The sequence below is a fragment of the Hydra viridissima genome, unplaced genomic scaffold, assembly GCF_058129835.1.
Source record: "Hydra viridissima isolate aposymbiotic clone 2 unplaced genomic scaffold, HvirCarnegie_v1 scaffold_2, whole genome shotgun sequence".
Taxonomy (NCBI): domain Eukaryota; kingdom Metazoa; phylum Cnidaria; class Hydrozoa; order Anthoathecata; family Hydridae; genus Hydra; species Hydra viridissima.
This window is the reverse complement of record NW_028324301.1, coordinates 1,482,468-1,503,819: the sequence shown is the minus strand read 5'-3', so window position 1 is coordinate 1,503,819 and position 21,352 is coordinate 1,482,468. Positions and strand designations below refer to the sequence as shown.

General features: G+C 26.5%; 2 protein-coding genes across 4 annotated transcripts in view; one reads left to right on the top strand and one right to left on the bottom strand.

Moving 5' to 3' along the window:
* Positions 1-16,463, bottom strand: part of LOC145182153 (dedicator of cytokinesis protein 3-like) — a 33,704-nt gene extending 17,241 nt beyond the window's left edge. Inside the window, exons 1-26 of one of the 3 annotated variants that reach the window (XM_090078556.1) lie at positions 16,363-16,463; positions 15,905-15,986; positions 15,677-15,760; positions 14,155-14,195; positions 13,793-13,848; positions 13,309-13,405; positions 13,104-13,196; positions 12,966-13,021; positions 12,483-12,791; positions 11,147-11,228; positions 10,952-11,012; positions 10,815-10,880; positions 10,003-10,072; positions 9,484-9,572; positions 8,802-8,845; positions 7,398-7,464; positions 6,593-6,646; positions 6,426-6,496; positions 6,241-6,339; positions 6,009-6,081; positions 5,791-5,894; positions 5,175-5,349; positions 4,987-5,087; positions 2,649-2,732; positions 2,083-2,183; positions 1,923-2,004 (exon numbers count right to left, since the gene is read on the bottom strand). In XM_090078556.1, coding sequence (XP_089934682.1) covers positions 1,923-2,004; positions 2,083-2,183; positions 2,649-2,732; positions 4,987-5,087; positions 5,175-5,349; positions 5,791-5,894; positions 6,009-6,081; positions 6,241-6,339; positions 6,426-6,496; positions 6,593-6,646; positions 7,398-7,464; positions 8,802-8,845; positions 9,484-9,572; positions 10,003-10,072; positions 10,815-10,880; positions 10,952-11,012; positions 11,147-11,228; positions 12,483-12,791; positions 12,966-13,021; positions 13,104-13,196; positions 13,309-13,405; positions 13,793-13,848; positions 14,155-14,195; positions 15,677-15,760; positions 15,905-15,956 — 2,211 coding nt within the window. In that variant the 5' untranslated portion in view covers positions 15,957-15,986; positions 16,363-16,463. Of the gene's footprint in view, positions 1-1,922; positions 2,005-2,082; positions 2,184-2,648; positions 2,733-4,986; positions 5,088-5,174; positions 5,350-5,790; positions 5,895-6,008; positions 6,082-6,240; positions 6,340-6,425; positions 6,497-6,592; positions 6,647-7,397; positions 7,465-8,801; positions 8,846-9,483; positions 9,573-10,002; positions 10,073-10,814; positions 10,881-10,951; positions 11,013-11,146; positions 11,229-12,482; positions 12,792-12,965; positions 13,022-13,103; positions 13,197-13,308; positions 13,406-13,792; positions 13,849-14,154; positions 14,196-15,676; positions 15,761-15,904; positions 15,987-16,362 lie in introns of those variants that run through there. The other 2 variants (XM_090078557.1, XM_090078559.1) reach the window with 2 other exon arrangements.
* LOC149891502 (uncharacterized) lies at positions 3,118-4,849 on the top strand. The gene has a single exon (XM_090078560.1). The coding sequence runs from the start codon at positions 3,671-3,673 to the stop codon at positions 4,790-4,792; it is 1,122 nt and encodes a 373-aa protein (XP_089934686.1). The 5' UTR covers positions 3,118-3,670; the 3' UTR covers positions 4,793-4,849.
* Positions 16,464-21,352: the final 4,889 nt, after the last annotated feature.

The following is a 21,352-nucleotide window of genomic DNA, read 5'->3' as shown; positions in this document are numbered from 1 at the left end:
AAACAAGAATAATATTTAATAAAAAGATGACTTTTCAGGCTTTCATTAATTTAGTAACCATTTCAACCCACATTTTTTAGAACTTGAAACAGAGTAGGGGAGAACATTAATGAATGGGACACATATTGAATGGGATAAACTTAGATTTTTATAGAAGCATTGATGCAAGTATATTCAAATTCCTGTAAAAAGTTGATAGAAACAAGAACTCAACAGATCAACTCATCCACTCTATTGCGTTATGAACATAATGGGATTGGATGTTATTGTGGAATGCAAAAAGTAATTTTTTAAAAATATTTTTGTTTTTCTAATTTTGCAGCAATTTTTGAAGTTATGGAAAATAACATTAAAGTAATTAAAATAATTTTAGTTAAACAAAAAAAGTTCCTTTTTTTTACTGTTTTTTTTTATTATTTTTTTAAAATTATAAACTTGCTTGGTTATCTTCTTGATTTCTGGAAGTTTCAATGAAGTCTTGAACAAGTTTAATAGTACATTCTACACGCCATGCATCCCATTAAATAATTTTATAAAGTAGATAGTGGACTCTAGTATTACAATATGTAAAACATTCAAGCTTAAATAATGGTGCTTTTGGTGTGACTAATCATTTTTGGATAAAGTGGGACACATATTGAATGGGACAAAATAATGCTTATTGAATGGGACCACCAAACTATTGTGAAAAAAGTGAAAAAAGTAGCTCTGGTCACAAAATCATTTTCTAAGGCTCATTCATTTAGTTTTGTTTGAAAATTAAATTTTAAATTAAAACTTTTAAATTCAAGTTTAAAATTCTTTGATACTAGGTTGCATAAAGAAAACTATATTCAAGGGAAATCTGTTTTTTTAATGATCTTTAAAAGTCAAGGAATTGAGGTTTTTACAATGTTAGCTGCATTTTTTATAGGTTATTTTAGCAGTTGTTTGTAAATTCAATACAATAATTGCACTCTATAAAATAGCGCTTTAATTGCACTCTATAAACATCTGGCCTTTCTACTTTCATTTTTCACTCTTTAAAATAGCCTTTTCTACTTTCATTTGAATAATTTACACACTTTTATATTGCATTATTTTATTCAAATAAAAATCACTAAACATAATAATCTTAAATGAGAAAATTCTACTTTTTTTTAAGTTAAAAATATTTTCTGTGTGGTCTTTTAACTATATTTACAATTAGTAAGTTAATTTTAAAAATATCAAAATTATTGAACTGAACAACATTCATTTTTAATTATTATATATTTGTCCCATTCAAAGTTTTTTTTTTTTTGTCCCATTCAATGAGTTCTACTCAATGCATAGGACAAAAATATCCTGAAAATGTCCTGTTTTAATAAGACTCTCTTTTACTAATAGCCAAATGCAAATCCAATTTCTTGTTTTACTATATCATCGAGCAAGAGCTGATGGTTGGTAAACGTTTTTTTTTATAATAGATATTAAACAACTTTAACTGCTTTTAAAAAAGATTTTGCCAAAAAACTATCTCATTTATTATATATATAAAGGTTCTCTCCTAGACTTTTTTAAAAAAAAGAATTTTCTTTGAGTTACTGAAAAATCTTTGAGTTACTGAAAAAACTTAAAAAAAAAAAAAGTTAAATTTAGTAAAAAATTTAACGAAAAAGTAAAATATTAATTCCTGGTGAGAAAAAAGGAGACAAAAATATATTTTATATAAAGATATAATTTTAGTTTGATTTTCAAATAAAAACAATTTATGTCATGAAACTGTTAATTTCTTCTTTTGCTAATCATAATTAACCCTCTATTTTAACTTCAATATGCCATTATACTTTAAGAACTTTCTCATAAATATTAATGCAATAGAAATACAATAAAGGTTAACATATAAAATACAAGATTAAACTAAAATCAGAAACAACAAAAAGACGATAAATATAAATAACCTGCATAGCATTAATAAAAGCTGGTTTCATATTTGGGTCAGTGTACTGTTTCACTACTTGGCATAAGCAATCTGCTAGGGACCTGGAGCACAAATACATTATGATTAAAAACTGAAAACTAAACACAAATATTCTAAATAAAAATGAGTCATTTTAGCACCTGTATGCCAGTGTAGCACTAAAGTGACATTCAATGTATGTTGTCAATGTTGACTTGAATGACTCGAATTTTCGCTCCTCTACAATTTTGGTGATTGAAACCTATAAAATCATATTTATCATAAATTATGCATAGTAAAAGGTTTGATTTTTATTTGCTTTTTGTTTGTTTGTTTTTTTTCTACTAATTTAATCAAAAGTTGAAAAAAATAATACAATTGCATAAACTCAAATTTTACAAAATCAGAAAAATTGTGTTATAAATTTTTAAAACCAAAACTGTGTTATAAATTTTTAAAATTATGGCAAGTGTTTTGTAATAAATAAAAGGATCTTTTCAAAAAATTTTATTAAGTTCAGTTTGAATTTTAAGAGCAAAGTTGCAGTTATGTTAATGTTATTTAAAATAAAATTAAAACCTTTTGCTTGAAATAACATTAGAATTTTTTAAACCATTGCATGTAAAATAGTGCTTCTACAATCACAAAAAGTCATGAGAACCTTCCAATTTATTGCAATAATAATATCATATACTGTCTCTTTAATTATATAAAATCAAAAACTAACCAAGGCTTTGAAAACAGGAAGAGAGAAGTCAGCAGGTTTCTCAGATAGAATCTTAAATAATGCATCGAAGACATCCTGCAGAAACTAAAAAACAAAATTTTGTTACTTTTATTTTTATTTTATTTTTATATCATTTTTGCTATTTCTATACTAAGAAACCAGCATTGCAACAGTTCACATAAAAGTGTACAGAAATCTTGAATACTGTTGTCATTGTGAAAATAATTCATATATTTTTTTGTTATTATCAGAACTATCATATTTCTTTGATGTTTAAAATTATAGCATTTATTATATACAAATTATATCATTTATTATATACAAACTATATCATTTATTATATACAAACTATATCATTTATTATATACAAACTATATCATTTATTATATACAAATTATATCACTTATTTCATACAAATTATGTTTTCATACTTTATCCTAAAGCTGTAACATGTATAGCATTATTTTTTCTTCTCTTGGTAATTTTACACATGGGTATATATTTTACACATGGGTATATATTTTACACATGGGTATATACTATTATTTTTGGTTAAGTAATTCCTTTGCATATTTACTGCATAAATTTTTCAACAAGATTTTTTTTCATGATAAATCATTCTTTTTATTGTTTAAGAAATCTGATTTATTTTTATTCTGATTTATCTTCTTTTTTTTTTTTTCTTAAAAAAAATCTATTAAAGATTTATGGAGCAATTTTATTAAAAGAAACAAAGTAAACTGATTAAAATTATATTAATTCCTAATTCTTTGAGCTCAAGATCAAAGGTAATAAAATAAAACAAACAATTCTGAAAAAAACATAAAAACAGTGGTTGCTAGGTAACCACAGTTGTTCATAAGCAAATGCAAGTTAGTTTTCTAACAAATTGTAAAGAGAATTTACTTTACTATCACAAATGAATCAAATTTTTACAGCTGAACAAACATTTAATAAAACATAAAAACTTAAAGGAAAAGGACTTAAAGAAGATTCTTTAATCCAGAACAGTTTCAACAAAAATGGATAGTTTAAAAAGAGATTTAGATTTAGACATAAAACTTTATGTTGCAATTCTGTCCATTATTACTATGGTTGTGGGGACTATTGGAAATTTATTGACAATTGTGGTGTTAATTTTATATAAAAAGTTTCAAGAGCAAGCCATTAACATTTATTTAGCCAGCATTGCATTCTGCAGCTTTATTCTTGCTGTATACATTGTTCCTGTGTTTGCAATTGCAGTGTTACAAGGCTGGCCTAAATGGGTTTTACAAAATGGGATGTGTAATGCCACTAAATTTATATGGAATGTTTGTATATCTGAAGTGGTACAGTGTTTGCTTCTACTTTCATTTATTGAATACTGCAGAGTAAAAAAGAAATTTTACCATAGAATTGTTGTAAGTATCTGGCTGATATCAACGTGGGTGGTTTCAGTTTGTGGACATGCATTGGAATCTTTTAATACTGGAGTTTTAAGTGGGAACTTTTCTAAATGCGGAGAAATCAGTGGCTTAGCCTTACTAAGATCAAATAGTAACTTTTATATTACAATATTACGAATGGTACTGGCATTTATTGCTCTGTGTCTATTCGGAATGAGTACAGTACATTTAAGAACTCTAAAAACATATAATAAGAATAACAGTAATTCATCAGCAGCCAGAGCATTAAAAAACTCACAGAACCAACTCAAACTGGTCACAATCATATTTAGCTTGTGCACACTTTGTTGGTTAGCAGACTGGATTTTATCAATTGCAAAAGTGAGCAATGCAAATGTAAAACCAAAGTTGAACATTATTTCAAAAGTTTTATCAAACCTTAGTGCTACAATTGTACCAATTGCCTGCACAATATTTTGGAAACATTATCGCAGATCTGTTCGAGATTTTTTTCGAGGATGCAAAGGATCGTGCATCAAAAAAAGAGAAGTACAAAAACAAGATTCTTTGAAATTACCCTTGACTAGAAATTCACTATCTAACACAGATATTGCAGATCTCTTGACAAACTTCAAAAAAGGGAAATACACAATTGGGAGCAAATCTGAACAAGCTACTCTTTGTGAATCTGGAATTTATTCAGGAAAGAGAAATTTATCATTCGATGGGGAAGATGCATTAAACAAACCTTTTTAAAAAAAAATTCTGTATTTTGTTAAATGTCTAAAAAAAAGTAATTGAACAAAAAACAAACAAGTTTAGTCTTTTATAAACTGAATTCTTTGTTAAAACTATTTTTCATCCGACATATAAACAAAATTCTTCTTTAACAACAAAATTTAAAATTCATTTAGAATTTAAAACTTTTAGTTTAAAAAAATTTTTTTTACCTTGACAATTTCATCAGGAGAAACATTAACCAAAGCATCAAGTGCTTCTTTTATTTCCTCATTTGTTATTCTTCTCCAACGCAATAAGCATTGGATATTTGCTGAAAAAGAACATTTCAAAAATTCAAAGAGCTTAAAACTAGGTTGCAAAAATTTAAAATTTTTTCATGTGAATTTAAATACTTAACAGTTCTGTGTGAGCTTCGTGGAGCACAAGCAAGTTTTGATGGTTAAACTTTCTTTTGGATTTCTGTGCGGGCCTGCAAATACAACACCTTTTTCCTCTTGCCTTGATAATTCAGCTTGATTGGAAGGCAATCGGAGGTAACTTCGAACTTGCACAAAATTGATAGAATTATCAAGCTGAAAAAATAAATTTCAAATGCTACAACACTACATGTTGCAATATGCTGCAATTAACTGTAATGTATTGCAATTATACCTGTAATATTATAAGATTAGAGATATAATAACTATCAATATATTAAAATTATGTTATAAGATTAAAACCAGAAAAATAAATAAATGTATTTATTATAGTAAGAGTAATTAACAGTAAACTATTGTTAAAATTGTAATATTTGAAAGAATTCTAAAACCAAAATCAATAATAGTTGAAAAAAGGAATATTAAGCAATCAGGACATTAGCAATCAGGATTAGAAAAAGGACATTAGCAATCAGGACATTAAGAATAACAAACAAGAAGAATTTACTAGGGATAGAAAAAAAGCAAAACAATTGTGACGCTAACTTGTTTTAAGGATCTTTAAGTAAAAATGCATACTATATATCAAATTAATACTTTATATATAAACAATCCATATGAAGCATCAGGTATGACAGTATTATCAACTTGTAAAAGCTTAATGAATGAGAAACCAAACATTCGCTCTCCTTTCATCTTTCCTTAAACAAAAAATTAGATTAATAGATAATTTTTCTTACATTAAAAGAAAAATAAACAAGAAATTTTTAAAAACTAAACAAGAAATGATCATAAAATGACCATAATAACCATACCTTCATTTCGAGAACAATGACTGAAAGTAAATCTTAAATGCGCATTATGGAATTGCTCACTTGGTAAAGTTATCTATAAGAAAGTTAAAGCAATCATGTAATGGAAGCAATAAATGTAATGGAAGTGGTGGATGAAATTAATGTGCAGATACTTGTTGTATTGCAAACTTTTAAGAAGCAACAGTGCAAAGTGACAAAAAATCATTTTAAACCAATAGTAACATTTCTAAACCTTGACTGTTTCATTCCAGTGAGGGACATTTGTATGATATAAAACAAATGAGTGATACTCTGAAACTGGTTCACTATCGCTACCGATGTACATGCAATCCTAACCCAAAGAATTATATTTATTGAAACTTTTATTTAAGCATAACTATGATTTTAAATAATTTTACAGTAAATTGTTTTGCATACATTGAAGACTTGTCCTTTGTCAGAAACTACACACATTGCAACTTCAATATTTTTTCCAGATGATTTTGAACCTTAAAGAGTAAATTTTGTAATTTACTTTTTGTAGATATTTAACATTAAAAACAGAAAAAGAAATTTAAACAAAAATTGCTTTTAGCATATATTACCTTTATCAAATTCAGCTTTGAATAATGTTACAAAGAAATCATTTCTAACATAACCTGTAAAGAATTAAAAGTACAAAACTTTCAAACAAGTAGAAACCATCCTTTAAAAACAAGTCAAAAACAAAACAAGTAGAAACCATCTTTTTAAAAACAAATACAATAATAACATTCAGGATGTTTTTTAAAATTCTTTTAAAGTTTTCCTCTTTCAAAAAGGCTTTAATAATAAAAACAAATATTTGAAGAAGAAAAAATTTTTAAAATCTAATTTAAGTAAATCAAACTTTGTTACAAAACATATTTTATGTATCAGTTTCAGAAATAATCTTATCTTACATTCCTGGACCAGGTTATATATCACAACCTATTTGTTACTATAAACTGCAAAAACCTTTATTGCTCTTGATGCTGTAGGCAGCCAGAGAGTTACTAGCATTGTATTCCCAAATACCACCATAATGTTCACATGACTATAGGTACTTTATTTGTGTTACCAAACTATAATTATTTGTCTTTTTTTTACAAGATAAAAATTTAGTTTTCCAACAGTTTCTGATTTTAAAATACTAATCTATTTTTTTGCATGAAATTTGTATCAAACAATATCACTTCTTTGACCTCTTTTTAAAACTGTTTTTCTGTTTTTTGTTTCTTTTTTTTGTTTTTTTTTTGTTTGTTTTTTTTTTTAGTTTAAGCAAATTTCAAAACAAAAGCAAAAACAAACTTTATTTTAAAATTTAAAACTTTAAAATAGGAGAAAAAAAAAAAAAAAAAAAAAAAACATTCTGTTTAATTAGAATTTTACCAGGCAATATAACTTCAGGAAACCCCAGTCTTGGGACCAAAATGCAGCCAACCTTTTCACTTGCAATCTAAATTTAAAATTTTATAGGATTTTTAAATATTTTATAATTCATAGCATAATTTATAGGGAGTTCTCTTTTTTACAATAATAAACAGACTTGTACATCACAACTTAATATTTTACGATTTTTGTAACAGATTATTTTTTATTAGGCAATAATTTAATTTAAATTTATTGTAATAGAATTTAAGCTTCTTTTAATGATACTACTAAAAAACTTCAATTTTAAATAACAATAAATGGCCTTTTTTGAGTAAAAGGTTGATTATTGTGATGAAGAACAGAATAGAAAAGAAGAATATAAAATCTGTTAGTGGAAATTTTCTTTTTATCAAAATTTGTTTCTTATACACCATACCTAAATTATCCTTTTAAAACAGAATTTTTTAAAATCAATGAATTTCAGCAGTGAATTGTTCAAATAATTTCTAGTTTTTTTAGACATTTATTTGTAACTAGATTAAATATATTTTGTGTACAGTGTCACCCAAATGCAATTTTACAAAATCAAAGAAGACATTAAACATTTCAGTTTTGGGAGTATTCTCATTCATCAGACATCAGAAAACACTACAAAATAATTAACTTTATTTTGAAGAACTTTTTAAATTTCAGATGTTTTTTTTTTGAGTAATGTTCTCATTAAATTGAAGTAAAAACTTCATCAATTCAAATTTTCTTTTATATCTTCAATTTAGAGTTTACATTCACTGTGTCCTAGCTGAGGTCATTCAGACAGCTGAAGTTTCAGATGGAGCTTTTACTCATACTGAGACAGAAATCTCTTTGTCTCTTTCTACAGCACTTTGTTTTTTTCTTGAATTTCTTTATGACGTTCTCAGTTAAAAAATATGGAGAAATGAACAAAAGAAAGTTATGTTTGATTTTTTGTTTGATAAAGCTTTTTTTTCATCTTTTTTTTTCATAACATAATCAAAAATATTTTGAAAAATGTTCAAACTGATTTAATGTTTATTAATAAAAAATTTGTTGAAAATGTTCAAACTGATTTTTTAGTAAAAACTTCCTTTTTTTTTTTCTGTCTTTTTAACTTCTAACACCAAAAAGTACCTTCAAAGCATTTTTTATTCCTGGATAAATTTGGATTCTTACTTAACTACTTAATTTAATAAACTACTTAAGTTAATTGAAGGACATTTTTAAAGGTCAAATTAAGTTGCATTGTGTAGTTTCTTTTATTAAAGAAGTTAGGCAGATTTTTTTTGATCGGAAATGCTGATTTAACCTGATATAACGATGAGATATCAGACATACATTTTCTGACATTTTAAGTTAAGGGGTTGTGCAAATGCAACAGATTAGAAACAAAACTTAAATAAAAACCTTTTCCACATCACCAAATAACTTCTTCAAACCAATACAAACACCTGAAAAAAAACCTGATACTGCAAGTACTGCAAATGTAAAAGCATATTAATGTAAATTATGCAGCTATGTTATTATCCTGGAAGTGATGTCATTTACAAAAAAAAATCCCCCCAAAAAACAAAAAACTGCAAACCATGAAAAAAGATGCTATGTTTACTTCTAAACCATGAATTATGATAACTAGAAATTCATTAATTTTATTTAGGTAAGTAACATCATTTATGTAAGTTTTAAGTCAATATAAATTATAAGCCATGGTTAAGTTTAAAAAATTCCTTCGTTTTTTAGTATCAGTAAGAATCATAGATTTCTTGACATTGAAATGTTCAAAAGATTAAATTATAAAGTACAAAAGGATTCTTTATCAGAGTATTGAAATTAAATCTTTTTATCATTACTATTTTTTTATTATTGAGTATCTTTATAAAATAAACATCAAACATTTTTTTCAAATACTAGTTCAAAAATGGTTAAGCTAACAATCGATTAGGAAATAACATAAAATGAGACAATAAAAAAGTCCTCTTCATAGTTTAAATTTGAAAAATCTAATTTTTAATCTTAATTTTATTAAATGTTGGTTTTCTTATTGCTTAAAAAATTAAGCTGAAAAATAATAAAAATAATTTAAAGTCACCATATGGATTTGACCCAAATGAACTATACTTTGCAGTTTGTTTCTTGATTATGCAATCCTCAACCATATAAAAATCTGCTTCATTGCAACTAAATTTTAAAAGCTTTAAATACAATACTGAATAATATACATCAAAAGCACATATACATTAAAAGCACATAAGAATACTGAACACTATTGGAGGTACAAATAGGTTTTGAGGCAGTGCTTCCTGCAAATTGTGTTTTTTGGCACAAAAGGTTAAGATGGTTAGAGCACAAAGCAAATATGTTGGTTACACTTCAGCAACATGACACGTAATATGAATATTATTAGGTGGTCCGATAAGATTTTAGTTTTGCAAATCTTATCTGTTTATTGTAAAACTTATTTGTACCTCTAATATATGCCAAAAAAGATTTAATGTTATACATCAAAAAAGATACAACAAAATAATAAAAACCTTACACCAAAAACACACAATACAGATGCTGTACCCTTTTTTTAAAAAAAAAAACAAAACTTCTTCAAATAACTGACCTAAATATTTGAATATTGAATTCTTTTTCATCTTCATATTCTCCATTAAGTATACTTGAGACCTCAAATGCTAAAACAAGAACAACAAATAAATGATAACTTCAAAAGAAATGTATATAATAAACATTTTAAAGTACAAGAGTTTGATTTCTAAATAATTTAACAGTTTATATGTTGAATTCACACTGAAATCACAAGCCAAACTTTCAATTTTAAGTTGGTTGAATATCAACATATTCATGATTCAAAAATGAAAATGTTATCTAATGTCTGAAATATAACTTTACAATTGTTATTGGATATCTGACTGAATGTCCATGTAGTTGTGTAAACAAAATTACGAACAAATATGTTTAGTATAAGTTTTTGCCATAAAGAAAATTTTATTTATAAGTTTATATAAAATAAGGTTATGCATAAGTATAACCATAATCCTTGAATTTGTATTTGATCACAAAGAAAAAGATTGCAAAAAAAAATTACAAGTATTCAAAGAACTGAAAAACATCAACAAGTTGAAAAAAAATATCATTTTTTCTAAATTTTTTCACTAAATATTTCACTAAATTAGATATTTTATCAGCAGAAGCATTTAAAAATACAAGGTTATTTTGTTTACATTTTAAGGAATATTTAAACCTAAGCTTACTTGGAGAAAAAATATCTGGATTGATAATGCTTACATGGAGAAATAGATATCAGCATTGATAAGGAAATAAAACCTTTGAAAACTATTATTTTCTTAGAGAAAATATAATTTTACAAATCATTTGCAGAAAGAAAATATGAAAATGAAAAGGAAGATTTTTCACCTCCAACTCCAAAAGGTCTTCTGTAAATTGCAGTTGCTGTTTTTTTGGAATCAGCAATTAACTTCCCTAGAATGAGTATAGAAATAAAAGGTTAAAACTTAATAAATATATCCATACTCCAAATTTAATAACATTACCTTCTCTATATATTTTGCACACCAGGTAAACATCTTTCTGAAGGTCCGTTGATTTAAGATCCTAAATTATAATGTCAATTTTAAGAAACGTAAAAAAAAAATTTTTGATGAAAAAATTCTAGAAAAGTTAACTTCAGATAAAAAAAAGCAAATTACAGAAAAAATAAGTTACTTGCAAAAAATTAAGTCACTTACTGAAAAAACGGCATACTGCCTTCCAAGGAAATCAATGTTAGTAGGCATACCAAACTTAGTTAGCTTCACCATAAAAATTTCACTAAGAAATAAATATTTGTATAGCAAAAAGGGATTAGTTATATAAACTAACTTACTTTATAACTCCAAATTTAAAAGTGTTTAGGAGAAAATATTATTTCCACAAATTTATCTACTTTTATAACAAAATTCCACACATTGCAATTAATTTTATTTTACTTTTATTTTAAAAAAAATAGAGAATAATTTTTAGGCACTCAGTGAGAACAGCATTGAAAAAACCATATGTTCATGTTTCTCAGAAACTTCTAACTGATAATTACTTTCAATATATCTAGTATAATAGTAGATTTTGAAAATGAACGATATGATACAGATCGTCCCAATTAATGCAATTTACAGATTTTCTTTATCTTGAACAATTTTTAATGAAGTTGATTGTCTTCAACTTACCTAGCATTTACTAAGGTAACAAAAATTTCTAGTTTCTTGTGAAAGCAATTATCACTATAACATCACAATCATTAATATAAAAATTATCAGTGTCTGATGGAAAAGAAAGGCATTATTTACACTTAGGAAGGATTTCATGGCACAAAGTAGGAATTGTAAGGCAAAACCTGTGTATGAATGGCTATGAAAACATAATCAGTGATCTTCTTTGTCCAAATAATTCTGTTGTAGCATAGCAACAAACATTTAATAGATTCTAGATTGCACAAATGAACAAAATGGAGTCAAAATCAAATGCAATTTCAAACAGTTTGAAAGCATCAAAAGGCACAAGATGTTTTGTTTAAGGCTATTTTGCTGGATCACTTTTTTTTACAGAAATTCATCTATGAATTTGTATTACTAAAAAAAGTTTTACATTTTTGAGTCTCAATTACTTTATTAATTACGACAACAATTACTTAGTACTTTATCAGGTTACTGACAACTTGATGAAACTATGATGAAGCAGTTGAGTCAAGTATCAATCATTTCATCATAGTACTTCATGTGTTGATAAAATAACAAAAACATCTTAAAAAAGTAACCTTCATCCAGCACTTTTTTTTTCAATTATATTTCAATTACTTTAACTACATTTATATTTCAATTATTTTATTTCTTTTTGTTATTTCAACTAATAGAAAATTTTTGACCACAAAATTTTTTCAACATTTTTATTACTTTTTTTTAACAAGGTAAAATTTTTGTGATGCTTATTATGTTATGTGAACTTTTGTTATTTTGACTGTTGATTCACGCCTTTTATTTCTGAAAAGCATAGCTTAATACTCTTTTTATTATCTAATACCGTATATCATACCTAATGTAAGAATTTGTAGTTGGATCGTAGAGTCCAAACATCAATGAAGCAGCATCAGAAATGTTGCACATTAGGCTTTTAAATGTGATAAAAATATGTGTTACAAGAGTTCCTGGCGCACTGTGAGATATTCTCTTAGCTGTAGATACTTTAGATAAAGTACGGTTAGGCATAGACATTTGAGAATTTTGCATCTCTATTATCAAGTCAGCACTCTTCACATGTATAAAGTAAAGCTCAGTGACGCTAGTTGAATCAGAGTCAATTACTTCCCCTTCAATACGAGGAACTAAATCCAAACCAAGTTTACTGTAAAAAGCAAATTAATTAAAAAATCACTTAACACAATCAAATTTAATAAATTGTACTTAAAAAAAAGGTCATGCTGATAACTTTTTATACAAATAACATCACTTTAAAAATATTTTTGCAAATGTAAGCTTATTTAGAAAACAAAATTATTTTTACTTGCTTAAGCCTCACCTGTTAACAAGGTCAATTTGATTTGTTATATTGGTCTTTACTTCTTGCTGCTGATCCTTTTGGAAAAGCATAGAAAGTTACAAAATTAAAAAGCTAAAGATCACAAAAGAATTGTTTACAACTGAGAAAAGCTGTAACCTTAGTTAATTTTCCACAAATGATCTCTCTCCGACATTCAATTAGTAGGTGCATAGCTTTTCTTAACATTGTGAACATGGCAAACTTTCTTTCCTGGAACAAAAAAACTGAAGTTTTAAGAGGGAAATTTTTCATAACTTTTATAAACATAACTTTATTTTGATCCTAACAAATGGAAAATATTGAAATTGAAATATTTACTTACAAGAAAGAATTCTTTCCATATTTTGCCCCATTCTTCTAAAACTCTAGTTACTTCTTCAACAATTGGTTCAGTTATTGGGCGAACAATTTCATATGGACTGCAGTATTCCATTTATCAAAGAAGATTAAAATTTACTCTATAGGTTTTTAAAAAACTACACTTATTTGATTATTTATCAAATATCTATAGCAGCATTTAACTCAAATACAAAAAAAAAAAAAGCAGCTGTTTCGTGTGTCAAAAAGTGTCACATAGAATCACATAGTGTCACATAGCATCACATAGTGTTAGTTTAGATTTTTAATAGTTCAATAATGATTCCAATTTTATCTATGAAACATGTTTACTAAAAAATTACTAAAAAATTACTAAAATAATTTTAAGTTAGTAAGTTATTTGCTATTATAAAATATTTAACATATTTAAAAAGCCATAAAAAAATATATCAACAAAAAAACTATCTTCATGTGCATAGTTAGCTTACCCAGGATTGCTAAGAGTTGCTTCCTTTAAAGCTATACAGTTCTTGGGGAAGATACCCTTGAAAAAGAAAAACAAATTAAATTTTAATCAAATTTATCAGTATTTAAAGAAATCTTATAGGAAATCAGGCATTTTCTTAAACAAAGAAAACTGAAATCAAAAAGAGTTGATAAATATAAAGATAAATAAAAAGAAAAGCAATAATTATAAACATTATTATTAGTTATCATCATTTACCAGGATTTTTTTGCAAACGAGATCATTTAGACACGTGTCCTAATTTTTGTTACAATCATTTTTAGTACTTTTAATTTAATGCTATTACTTCAAATGCATATACCCATATATGTATACATATTTTACCTTTCTGCTTTGATCCTTTATTAACCATCCTTTGTACCAATCTGTTGATCAAACAATTCTCAACATTACTCATTTATGCATGTGTAAAAATGTTTAAAAAATACCAAAAAATGTAGATAAAAACATTTACACTCAAATTTCTAAATCCAACTAGTAAACACAATGTACAGTGCATGTAATTATTGAAAATACTGGCTTTCTTTTTTTCATTTTTTTTTTTTTTGTGTGTTAAAAAAATTGATTAATTTTTTCATTACATTTTATAATAATATACAGGGTTCGAAAAAATCATAACTTTAAAAAAAATCAGATATTTTAAATTTAAATCAAAAGTTTTTTTTGATGAATTTATAACTATTTAAAGTGATATGAAATAATATAGTAGATTATGATTTTTGTACCTAACCGGCATACTATGGCATAATCAAAAGCATACTCAGCACTCTAAAACTGTTTCTTTTAACCTTATCCTTCTGCACAGTCTGAGGTTTCTGTTTTCACAGTCTGTGAATGAGGTTTTTCTGGATTTTATTAAGTTTCTATAGTATAAAGTTGTTTTTTGAAATATTATTTAGAAAAATTGTTTCTATTTGCTAAAAGTAAGGAAAGTTACACTAAAATGGTTTAAAACTCTTGTTATATTTTTATAGAAACAAGAATATTTTTTAAAAAATGTTAAACAAAAACAAACAATTTCTGGAAGATCTAACCCAGTGTGGTCCAATTAGAAAAATTTGAAACAAAGAGTGGCAAAAGTTATAAAGCAAGATGTAAGATACGTAAAAAAGAACTGCAGGGTCTGGTGGCAAGAATGAAAGTACACTTAATGTTGTAATATCACCTTCTGTATTGTCTTCATGTTGCCATGAAGACAATACAGAAGGTGATAATACCCAATTTATAGTAAATTAGATTTTGTAATTGGTATAATTCAAGTAATATTATTTTTTAGAGGTTGAACTTCAGGCTGCCTCTTCATACAGTCTAGTTGATTTTAGAAAACAACCCTTAGGATCATCATCAGTTTCTGCAGAAAAAGTTAATTCAGATGTATCTTCAAAAAGATCACGGACAGAAAATATAAATAATAATTGTCCATTAAATAAAAATTCTAATTTTAGGTTATTGTTACAACTTGTTATTAGAACCAGTAAAATTCAAAAGACCATGCTTGATGAGCAGTTGGCAAGAATGATTTTTGCAACAAAGTCATCATTTATATATAATTTATATATAAATATATATTTGTGCTAAAAGGGCGATTTCCTTCATACAGCTTCTGAACATTTTAAAAGTTTAAGTTGCGGAATTTAAGTAAAAACAAAAATACAGCTTAATTTTTAGCAGATACTGACTCCCTAATAAAATTCTCATATACAAAAAATAATTTATCTATAATCAATTTATCAAAATTCAAATAATAAAAAGTTTTTTTTTTTAATTTAAATCATTTTTTTATTATTTAACTTCTACAATATTTTAAATTGTAATTTTGAATTTGAACTTTTTTTATTATGCAAACCTGTAGTCTCTTCAGCAATTTGAACAGTTTCACCAACTCTTAGAGATAATCCATAATGATTTGCTGACGAAAAATTGTAGATAGCTTAAAAAAGAATGCTTACATTTAGATTAAATATTTGGCTTCAATTTTTCTTCTACAAACTTTAGCAAAATAAAACACCAAGATTTGTCTACATTTCAATTTAACTCATAAATTAATCTTTAATGACTGAATATTACAACATACCAACACCAAACTTTTCATGAAACTGTGTAGGCTTCCATATTTGCAATGCCATATTATCTGATACATTAGCTCAAAAACATTGCTGTTTTTAAAAAAATACAAATTTGAAAATAAATTGCAGTTTTTTTAAAAAGTTACCATAAAATGTATATATATATATACATATATATATATATATATATATATATATATATATATATATATATATATATATATATATATATATATATATATATGTATATATATATATATATATATATATATATATATATATATATATATATATATATATATATATATATATATATATATATATATATATATATATATGGGAAAACTTTTGTCTTAAGAGGTATTACTTAGCATCTTAATAATAAGGGATTACAAATAATTTACGCTTTTAAATTATTACTTAGTTGCAATTTAAACTAGGTATACAAGAATTTAATAGAACTAACATCTGAGATTGATAATGACAGATTTGTTCTAAAACAACGTAATTGCGTCTATTTAACGATTGTCATACATAAATACCGTGCGACGGCATTCAGTTAGGATCATTTACAATTGGCGTAATCTTATTGTAGGTAAATCATCAAAACAACTAAAATGGGAAGCCATTATGTAGTACGCATGCTGCATGTTAAATTTAATTCCTATTTTCGCATGTTACTATCTTATATTTGACAAGAGAGTTAAGTTCTAGCTTCGTAAAACGTTGATATGTTTTATATATCAGCGCAGAAACCCAGCTTAAGATATTACTAAACAAATTCTAATCCTAAATTAGCACTGTGAAAATCAATTCCTGTGTTAGTTCTTTTGATAGTTAAATTAGTTCAATATGAAAGTCTTTTAAAAGCTTCTGCAGTTATTGCACAAATTACAAAATTAAATTTTTCAATACACCACTCAAAAAGGTGAAAATTTACTATTAATTTATTCTAAAAATAAAGAAAAAAACCAGAAGATATTTAGACCTTTTTGTTCTGGTCTCCAACTAAAACACTAACGTCAATTGTTTAAATCTAACCGTCAAATACTTGACGGTAAAGGTAAACTATTATTTGTCGCGACTGATATTTAGGTTGAGAAAAGTTCTTAGAACAAACCTAGAACCAGTCCTTCCCACTCTGCCATCATTAGGCGTGCACTTAGAACTCTTGCTATTTATTACATTTCAAAATCTAATAAGCGAGAAGCCTGATACCATCTGATCGGTCAACAAGCTTGTATATTATTTATGTCCTTTTTTAAAATTTCATTAAGCTGTGCAATTGAGTTATGGTAACATTCAAGCATCTGAAAAGATCATTCTAAAATCTACAAAAGATGCAGTCGGACCATTTTAGGGGGCACATAGTTGGCAGGAAATATGCTGTTGGTAAATTTTGATGGTAACGGAACACTGTATTCTTACTGAGTATCTAAGAAAATAAAACAAATTCGCTGGAAGATTCTTTGGAGGAGGCGAAAAACAAAATTGTCGCGATCTTCTCTAAGCAATATCTTTTTAAAGTTATCACAATTTAATTGGTTACAAAAATGATAATTAAAAGTTATGTCTTTTAAATAAAATAATTTTGTTATGAAATGCTTTGGGTGTAGAAATTTCATTCACAATCTAACATTTGATAGTGGCGTATTCAGCCTGGGATTTTTTGAATCAAATTTTGAAATACCCCCTTCTCTTTCTGCCCACGACTAATTAAAACTCTAAGCCATTTTATGAAAACTAAAATTTTTTCTAAAATAAATAAACATGTTGTCATGGCGATTTAGCTCAAAAATTAGACAAGCATTAAATTGTCAAACTTTTTTTAACTAAGTGCATAACACAGTGTATCGTTCATCTCAAAAAAATAAAAATAATCAATAAAAGTTAATGTAGCTTAAAATCCCCTCAGTTTGGTTACCATGTAACTCAGGTCGGTCATCTAATATAAAATTGAACAAAAGGTTTTCTTAGAATTTTACGAAGTTTTTTTTTTATTATTATTACTTCATCACTTAATGATTTTTTATATATGAATTTATAAAAAATGGTAATGTTTATTTGCAATTTACTAAAATAACTCGCTCGCAAAATTAAGAAAATTTCAAATCATGCATAAAATTGATATTGAAAATAGGTTAAATATCGAGTAAAATCATAAACTAACATCTGTATGATTGAGTAACCAAAAAAAAAATCTGCAAAAATTTTGCAAATTAACACCTATAAGGTGATGCGCAATATTAAAATTTCAAATTAATAAAGAACTGAAATGATGAAATTAACATTTGTGCAATTAAAAGTCATCTGAAGTCTTGAAAATGAAAAATAACGTAAACAGTGAAACTTTAAAATAATTTAAAATCTTACTATAAAGCTACATTTAAAGACAAGGTTACAATAAATTTATAATTGTTAAATTTATAAACTTAAAGTTTGTGACTTAAATAAAGCGACCGAACTTACGAAATAGTATTGAATTTTTGTCAAAATTGAAGTTCTCATTTGAAATAAATGACTGTATACTATTTTTATATACTTCCTTTTGCTTTTACATTATAAGTTAAGAATATTGTTTGTGTGTTTATAAAATATCCGTAAAACTTAAGTGAGCGAATATTAGCGTTTACTTTAACTAAATGGTTTCTTTTTTATATGTAATAGTTTCTTTTTTTCTCTCGTTGTATTCTCGTTGTTTTTACTTATCATAGAAATATTTTGTCTTTAAACTTTATTACACCAATGGAGACAAAAAAAGAAAAAAAGAATAAAGAGAAAGAAAAAGCAAAGAATGTCTTGAGAAGAATCAGAATAGAGGAACATGGGGCAAGATTACGAACGTTTTAAAAAGCACTTACATTTTAGTCAATAACTGTTCCAATAAGAAAAACTTTATCAAAAAGTGATGAAAAATTATTATGCGTCACTGATGTATCAAAAAAACCTTAGATAATCTGAAGAAATAATTTTCATCAAACTAAAAGTGAAAAGATGTTTAGTTTTTTTTTTACTTTACTGCTTCATATTTAGTATCAATTGTTTTGCTAAAAATTCGTCTTTCAGAGAGAAATTTAATTTTAAAAAAATTAAGTTAAAGAAAGTTAACTTTGAGAAAAAAAAGTCGTTTTTCAGACTACGTTTTTAATTATCCAAAATAAAAAACAAAAAACAGATTTAATTTTATGTTTCGTCCTAATAATAAAAAGAAATATCTTGTCATGCTCTCATTATTGTTATGCTTTTATCAGAAGTCTTTAAGGATTCAATTGAATAATTAGGGATGCTATTGTTATTAGCGATCGCCGCATAATTTAATGATGCATTTCGTAATTAAGGAAATGATCAACTAGTTATATTTTATCAATGGTTGAACCACAGCGACTGAAAATGTTGAACAAGAAACCAACTCCAGTGGTTCAGAGCCAGTAATTGAGCCAAAAATTAAAATTCATGTCCACCAAACACTCGAATTACCATTTTACAGCTCATATTGAAACTTCTATTTCGGGAACCACGTTTTGGGGGACGATTAAATATTTCAATATTATGGTATATTAGCTCTTAAAACGCAATCCTATTTCGAAAGATTTTATAAAATCTCTTAAATTTCGTTCATTACTGATACTCTCAAATAAAGTTGGAAAAAGACTTCCAGTATCGTGTGTCAGCCTTCAGGTGACAAAACGCTACGAATAGTTTACTCTGTAAAGCACCAACGTATTTCAACGAAACTTGAATGCCTTATTTCATATAATCACTAATCATGGCATAAAAAAAAATTTTAAATCTGATTTTTATTTCATTGAAAGACACCAAAAGAAAACTTTATTTTTTATTATAGAGTTTCCCTGTTTAGTGGAAAGAAAAAAAAAATGGTGGCCTTTTTGTAACATCTTTAGTTGTTATCATTCTAGAAGCCTTACACAAATGATGCTTTATTTTGAACCTCTTCAATTAGAAGATCTATCAGCAAAGATTTCATCTAAGCATGGAGTGTAGATGATAAGTAAAATGACGAAGATTTATTCTTTGTCAATATTGTTTATGTCTTTGTGGTGGACGTATTGGCCTACATATAGCACAACATTGACTTGATTTGTCAAATTTTATGTTTATAAATAGACTGTTCAATTGAACCATTGAATCTGACCTCGCTTATAAAAAGGAAGGTTGTATTAGTTTTAGTTAATTTTGTTTTAACCATTACTTTCCAAACCCAGTTTGCAGTCTGGTCCAGTATTCCTTGAAGGCTAACAGAAGTACTGTAGTTTGAGGTTTTAAATCTAGACTCTAGTATGCAATTTCTCTTAACCTTCACTAAATAGTTGTAGACAGGGTATAGTAGGTAACCTCTTTAAGGCCTCCTGAGGAATAGTTTGAAAATCAGCCCTGCTCAGTCTAGAGTCTAATATTAAAGCTAGAGCCTCTTCTGGTGAGTAGGTTTTAGTGCATAATATGCTAAAGGATCCATCAAAATCACTTTCTTTCAACCATTTGAAAATCCCGGTATCTTTTTTTTGTCCTTCCTTACTTTGGTTTAAAATAAGAGCATGAAACAAGCTCTCTGGTAACATGCTCTCATAGAGCATAAAACTCTGGTAACTCTTACAATTTCAGTAATCTCTGCAAATTTTCTCTTTTTAGACTTCACTGAAAGATCTTCAAAAAGCTTTGGATGGTGCCCCCCACTGCAAAGTTTTTCTCATGTCTTTATGTTGTGGGTCAGCCATTACAATTTCCATCTGGAACCATTTCTCATAACAAATTGTAAGTAGACAGAAATGTCTACTTGTTGCCGTCCATTTTTTCTTTTGAATTTTTCAGTTAACTGAATCTGATTACATTCAGGATAATATTGAAGAATCAGTATACAAACTTTAGCTTTTGCTTCTTCACTAGTTAAACTTGCAACTCTATCTTCATCTTTTCCTTTAACTAAGAAATAAAGTGTGTGTATGTCTTGTTCTTCATATTGAAGTTTTGGCTATTTTTTCTGTATCTTACTGAAATATAGAAGAAAAGTCTTGTTGAATATTCCATACTATTGATTCACAGTCGAAACAACAAAGTTCAGTAGTTGGGGAGGGGGAGAGATGCGAGGAAGGGAAGTTGGGTTAATTCAATTGAATTGCGCGGAAGCAATTGTGTAAAGTGGTAGAAAAAATTGACATTATGTAGTTTCCTGGTATTAGTATATAATTGTATTGTAAAAATATAATTAGAGCAGTTTCTTTTATGACGTTAATTGAGGGATAATTGTGGATTATGAGCGAGTATAAACTGAACGCGAAAATTTTATAGAGGGGGTTATTAATAAAAGAGAAGATATTGCAACTTGGTGTTCCCTGCGAGAAAGCAACAGTTAAGTTTAAAAAGAAGGAGATAAAATGATGCATACATGTATAAAGCATGCTGTTTAAATTATTAAAACCAGTTATGAAAAATATTAACAA

Coding starts and splice junctions, on each gene's coding strand:
- LOC149891502 (XM_090078560.1), top strand. CDS start 3,671: ATGGATAGTTTAAAAAGAGATTTAGATTTAGACATAAAACTTTATGTT.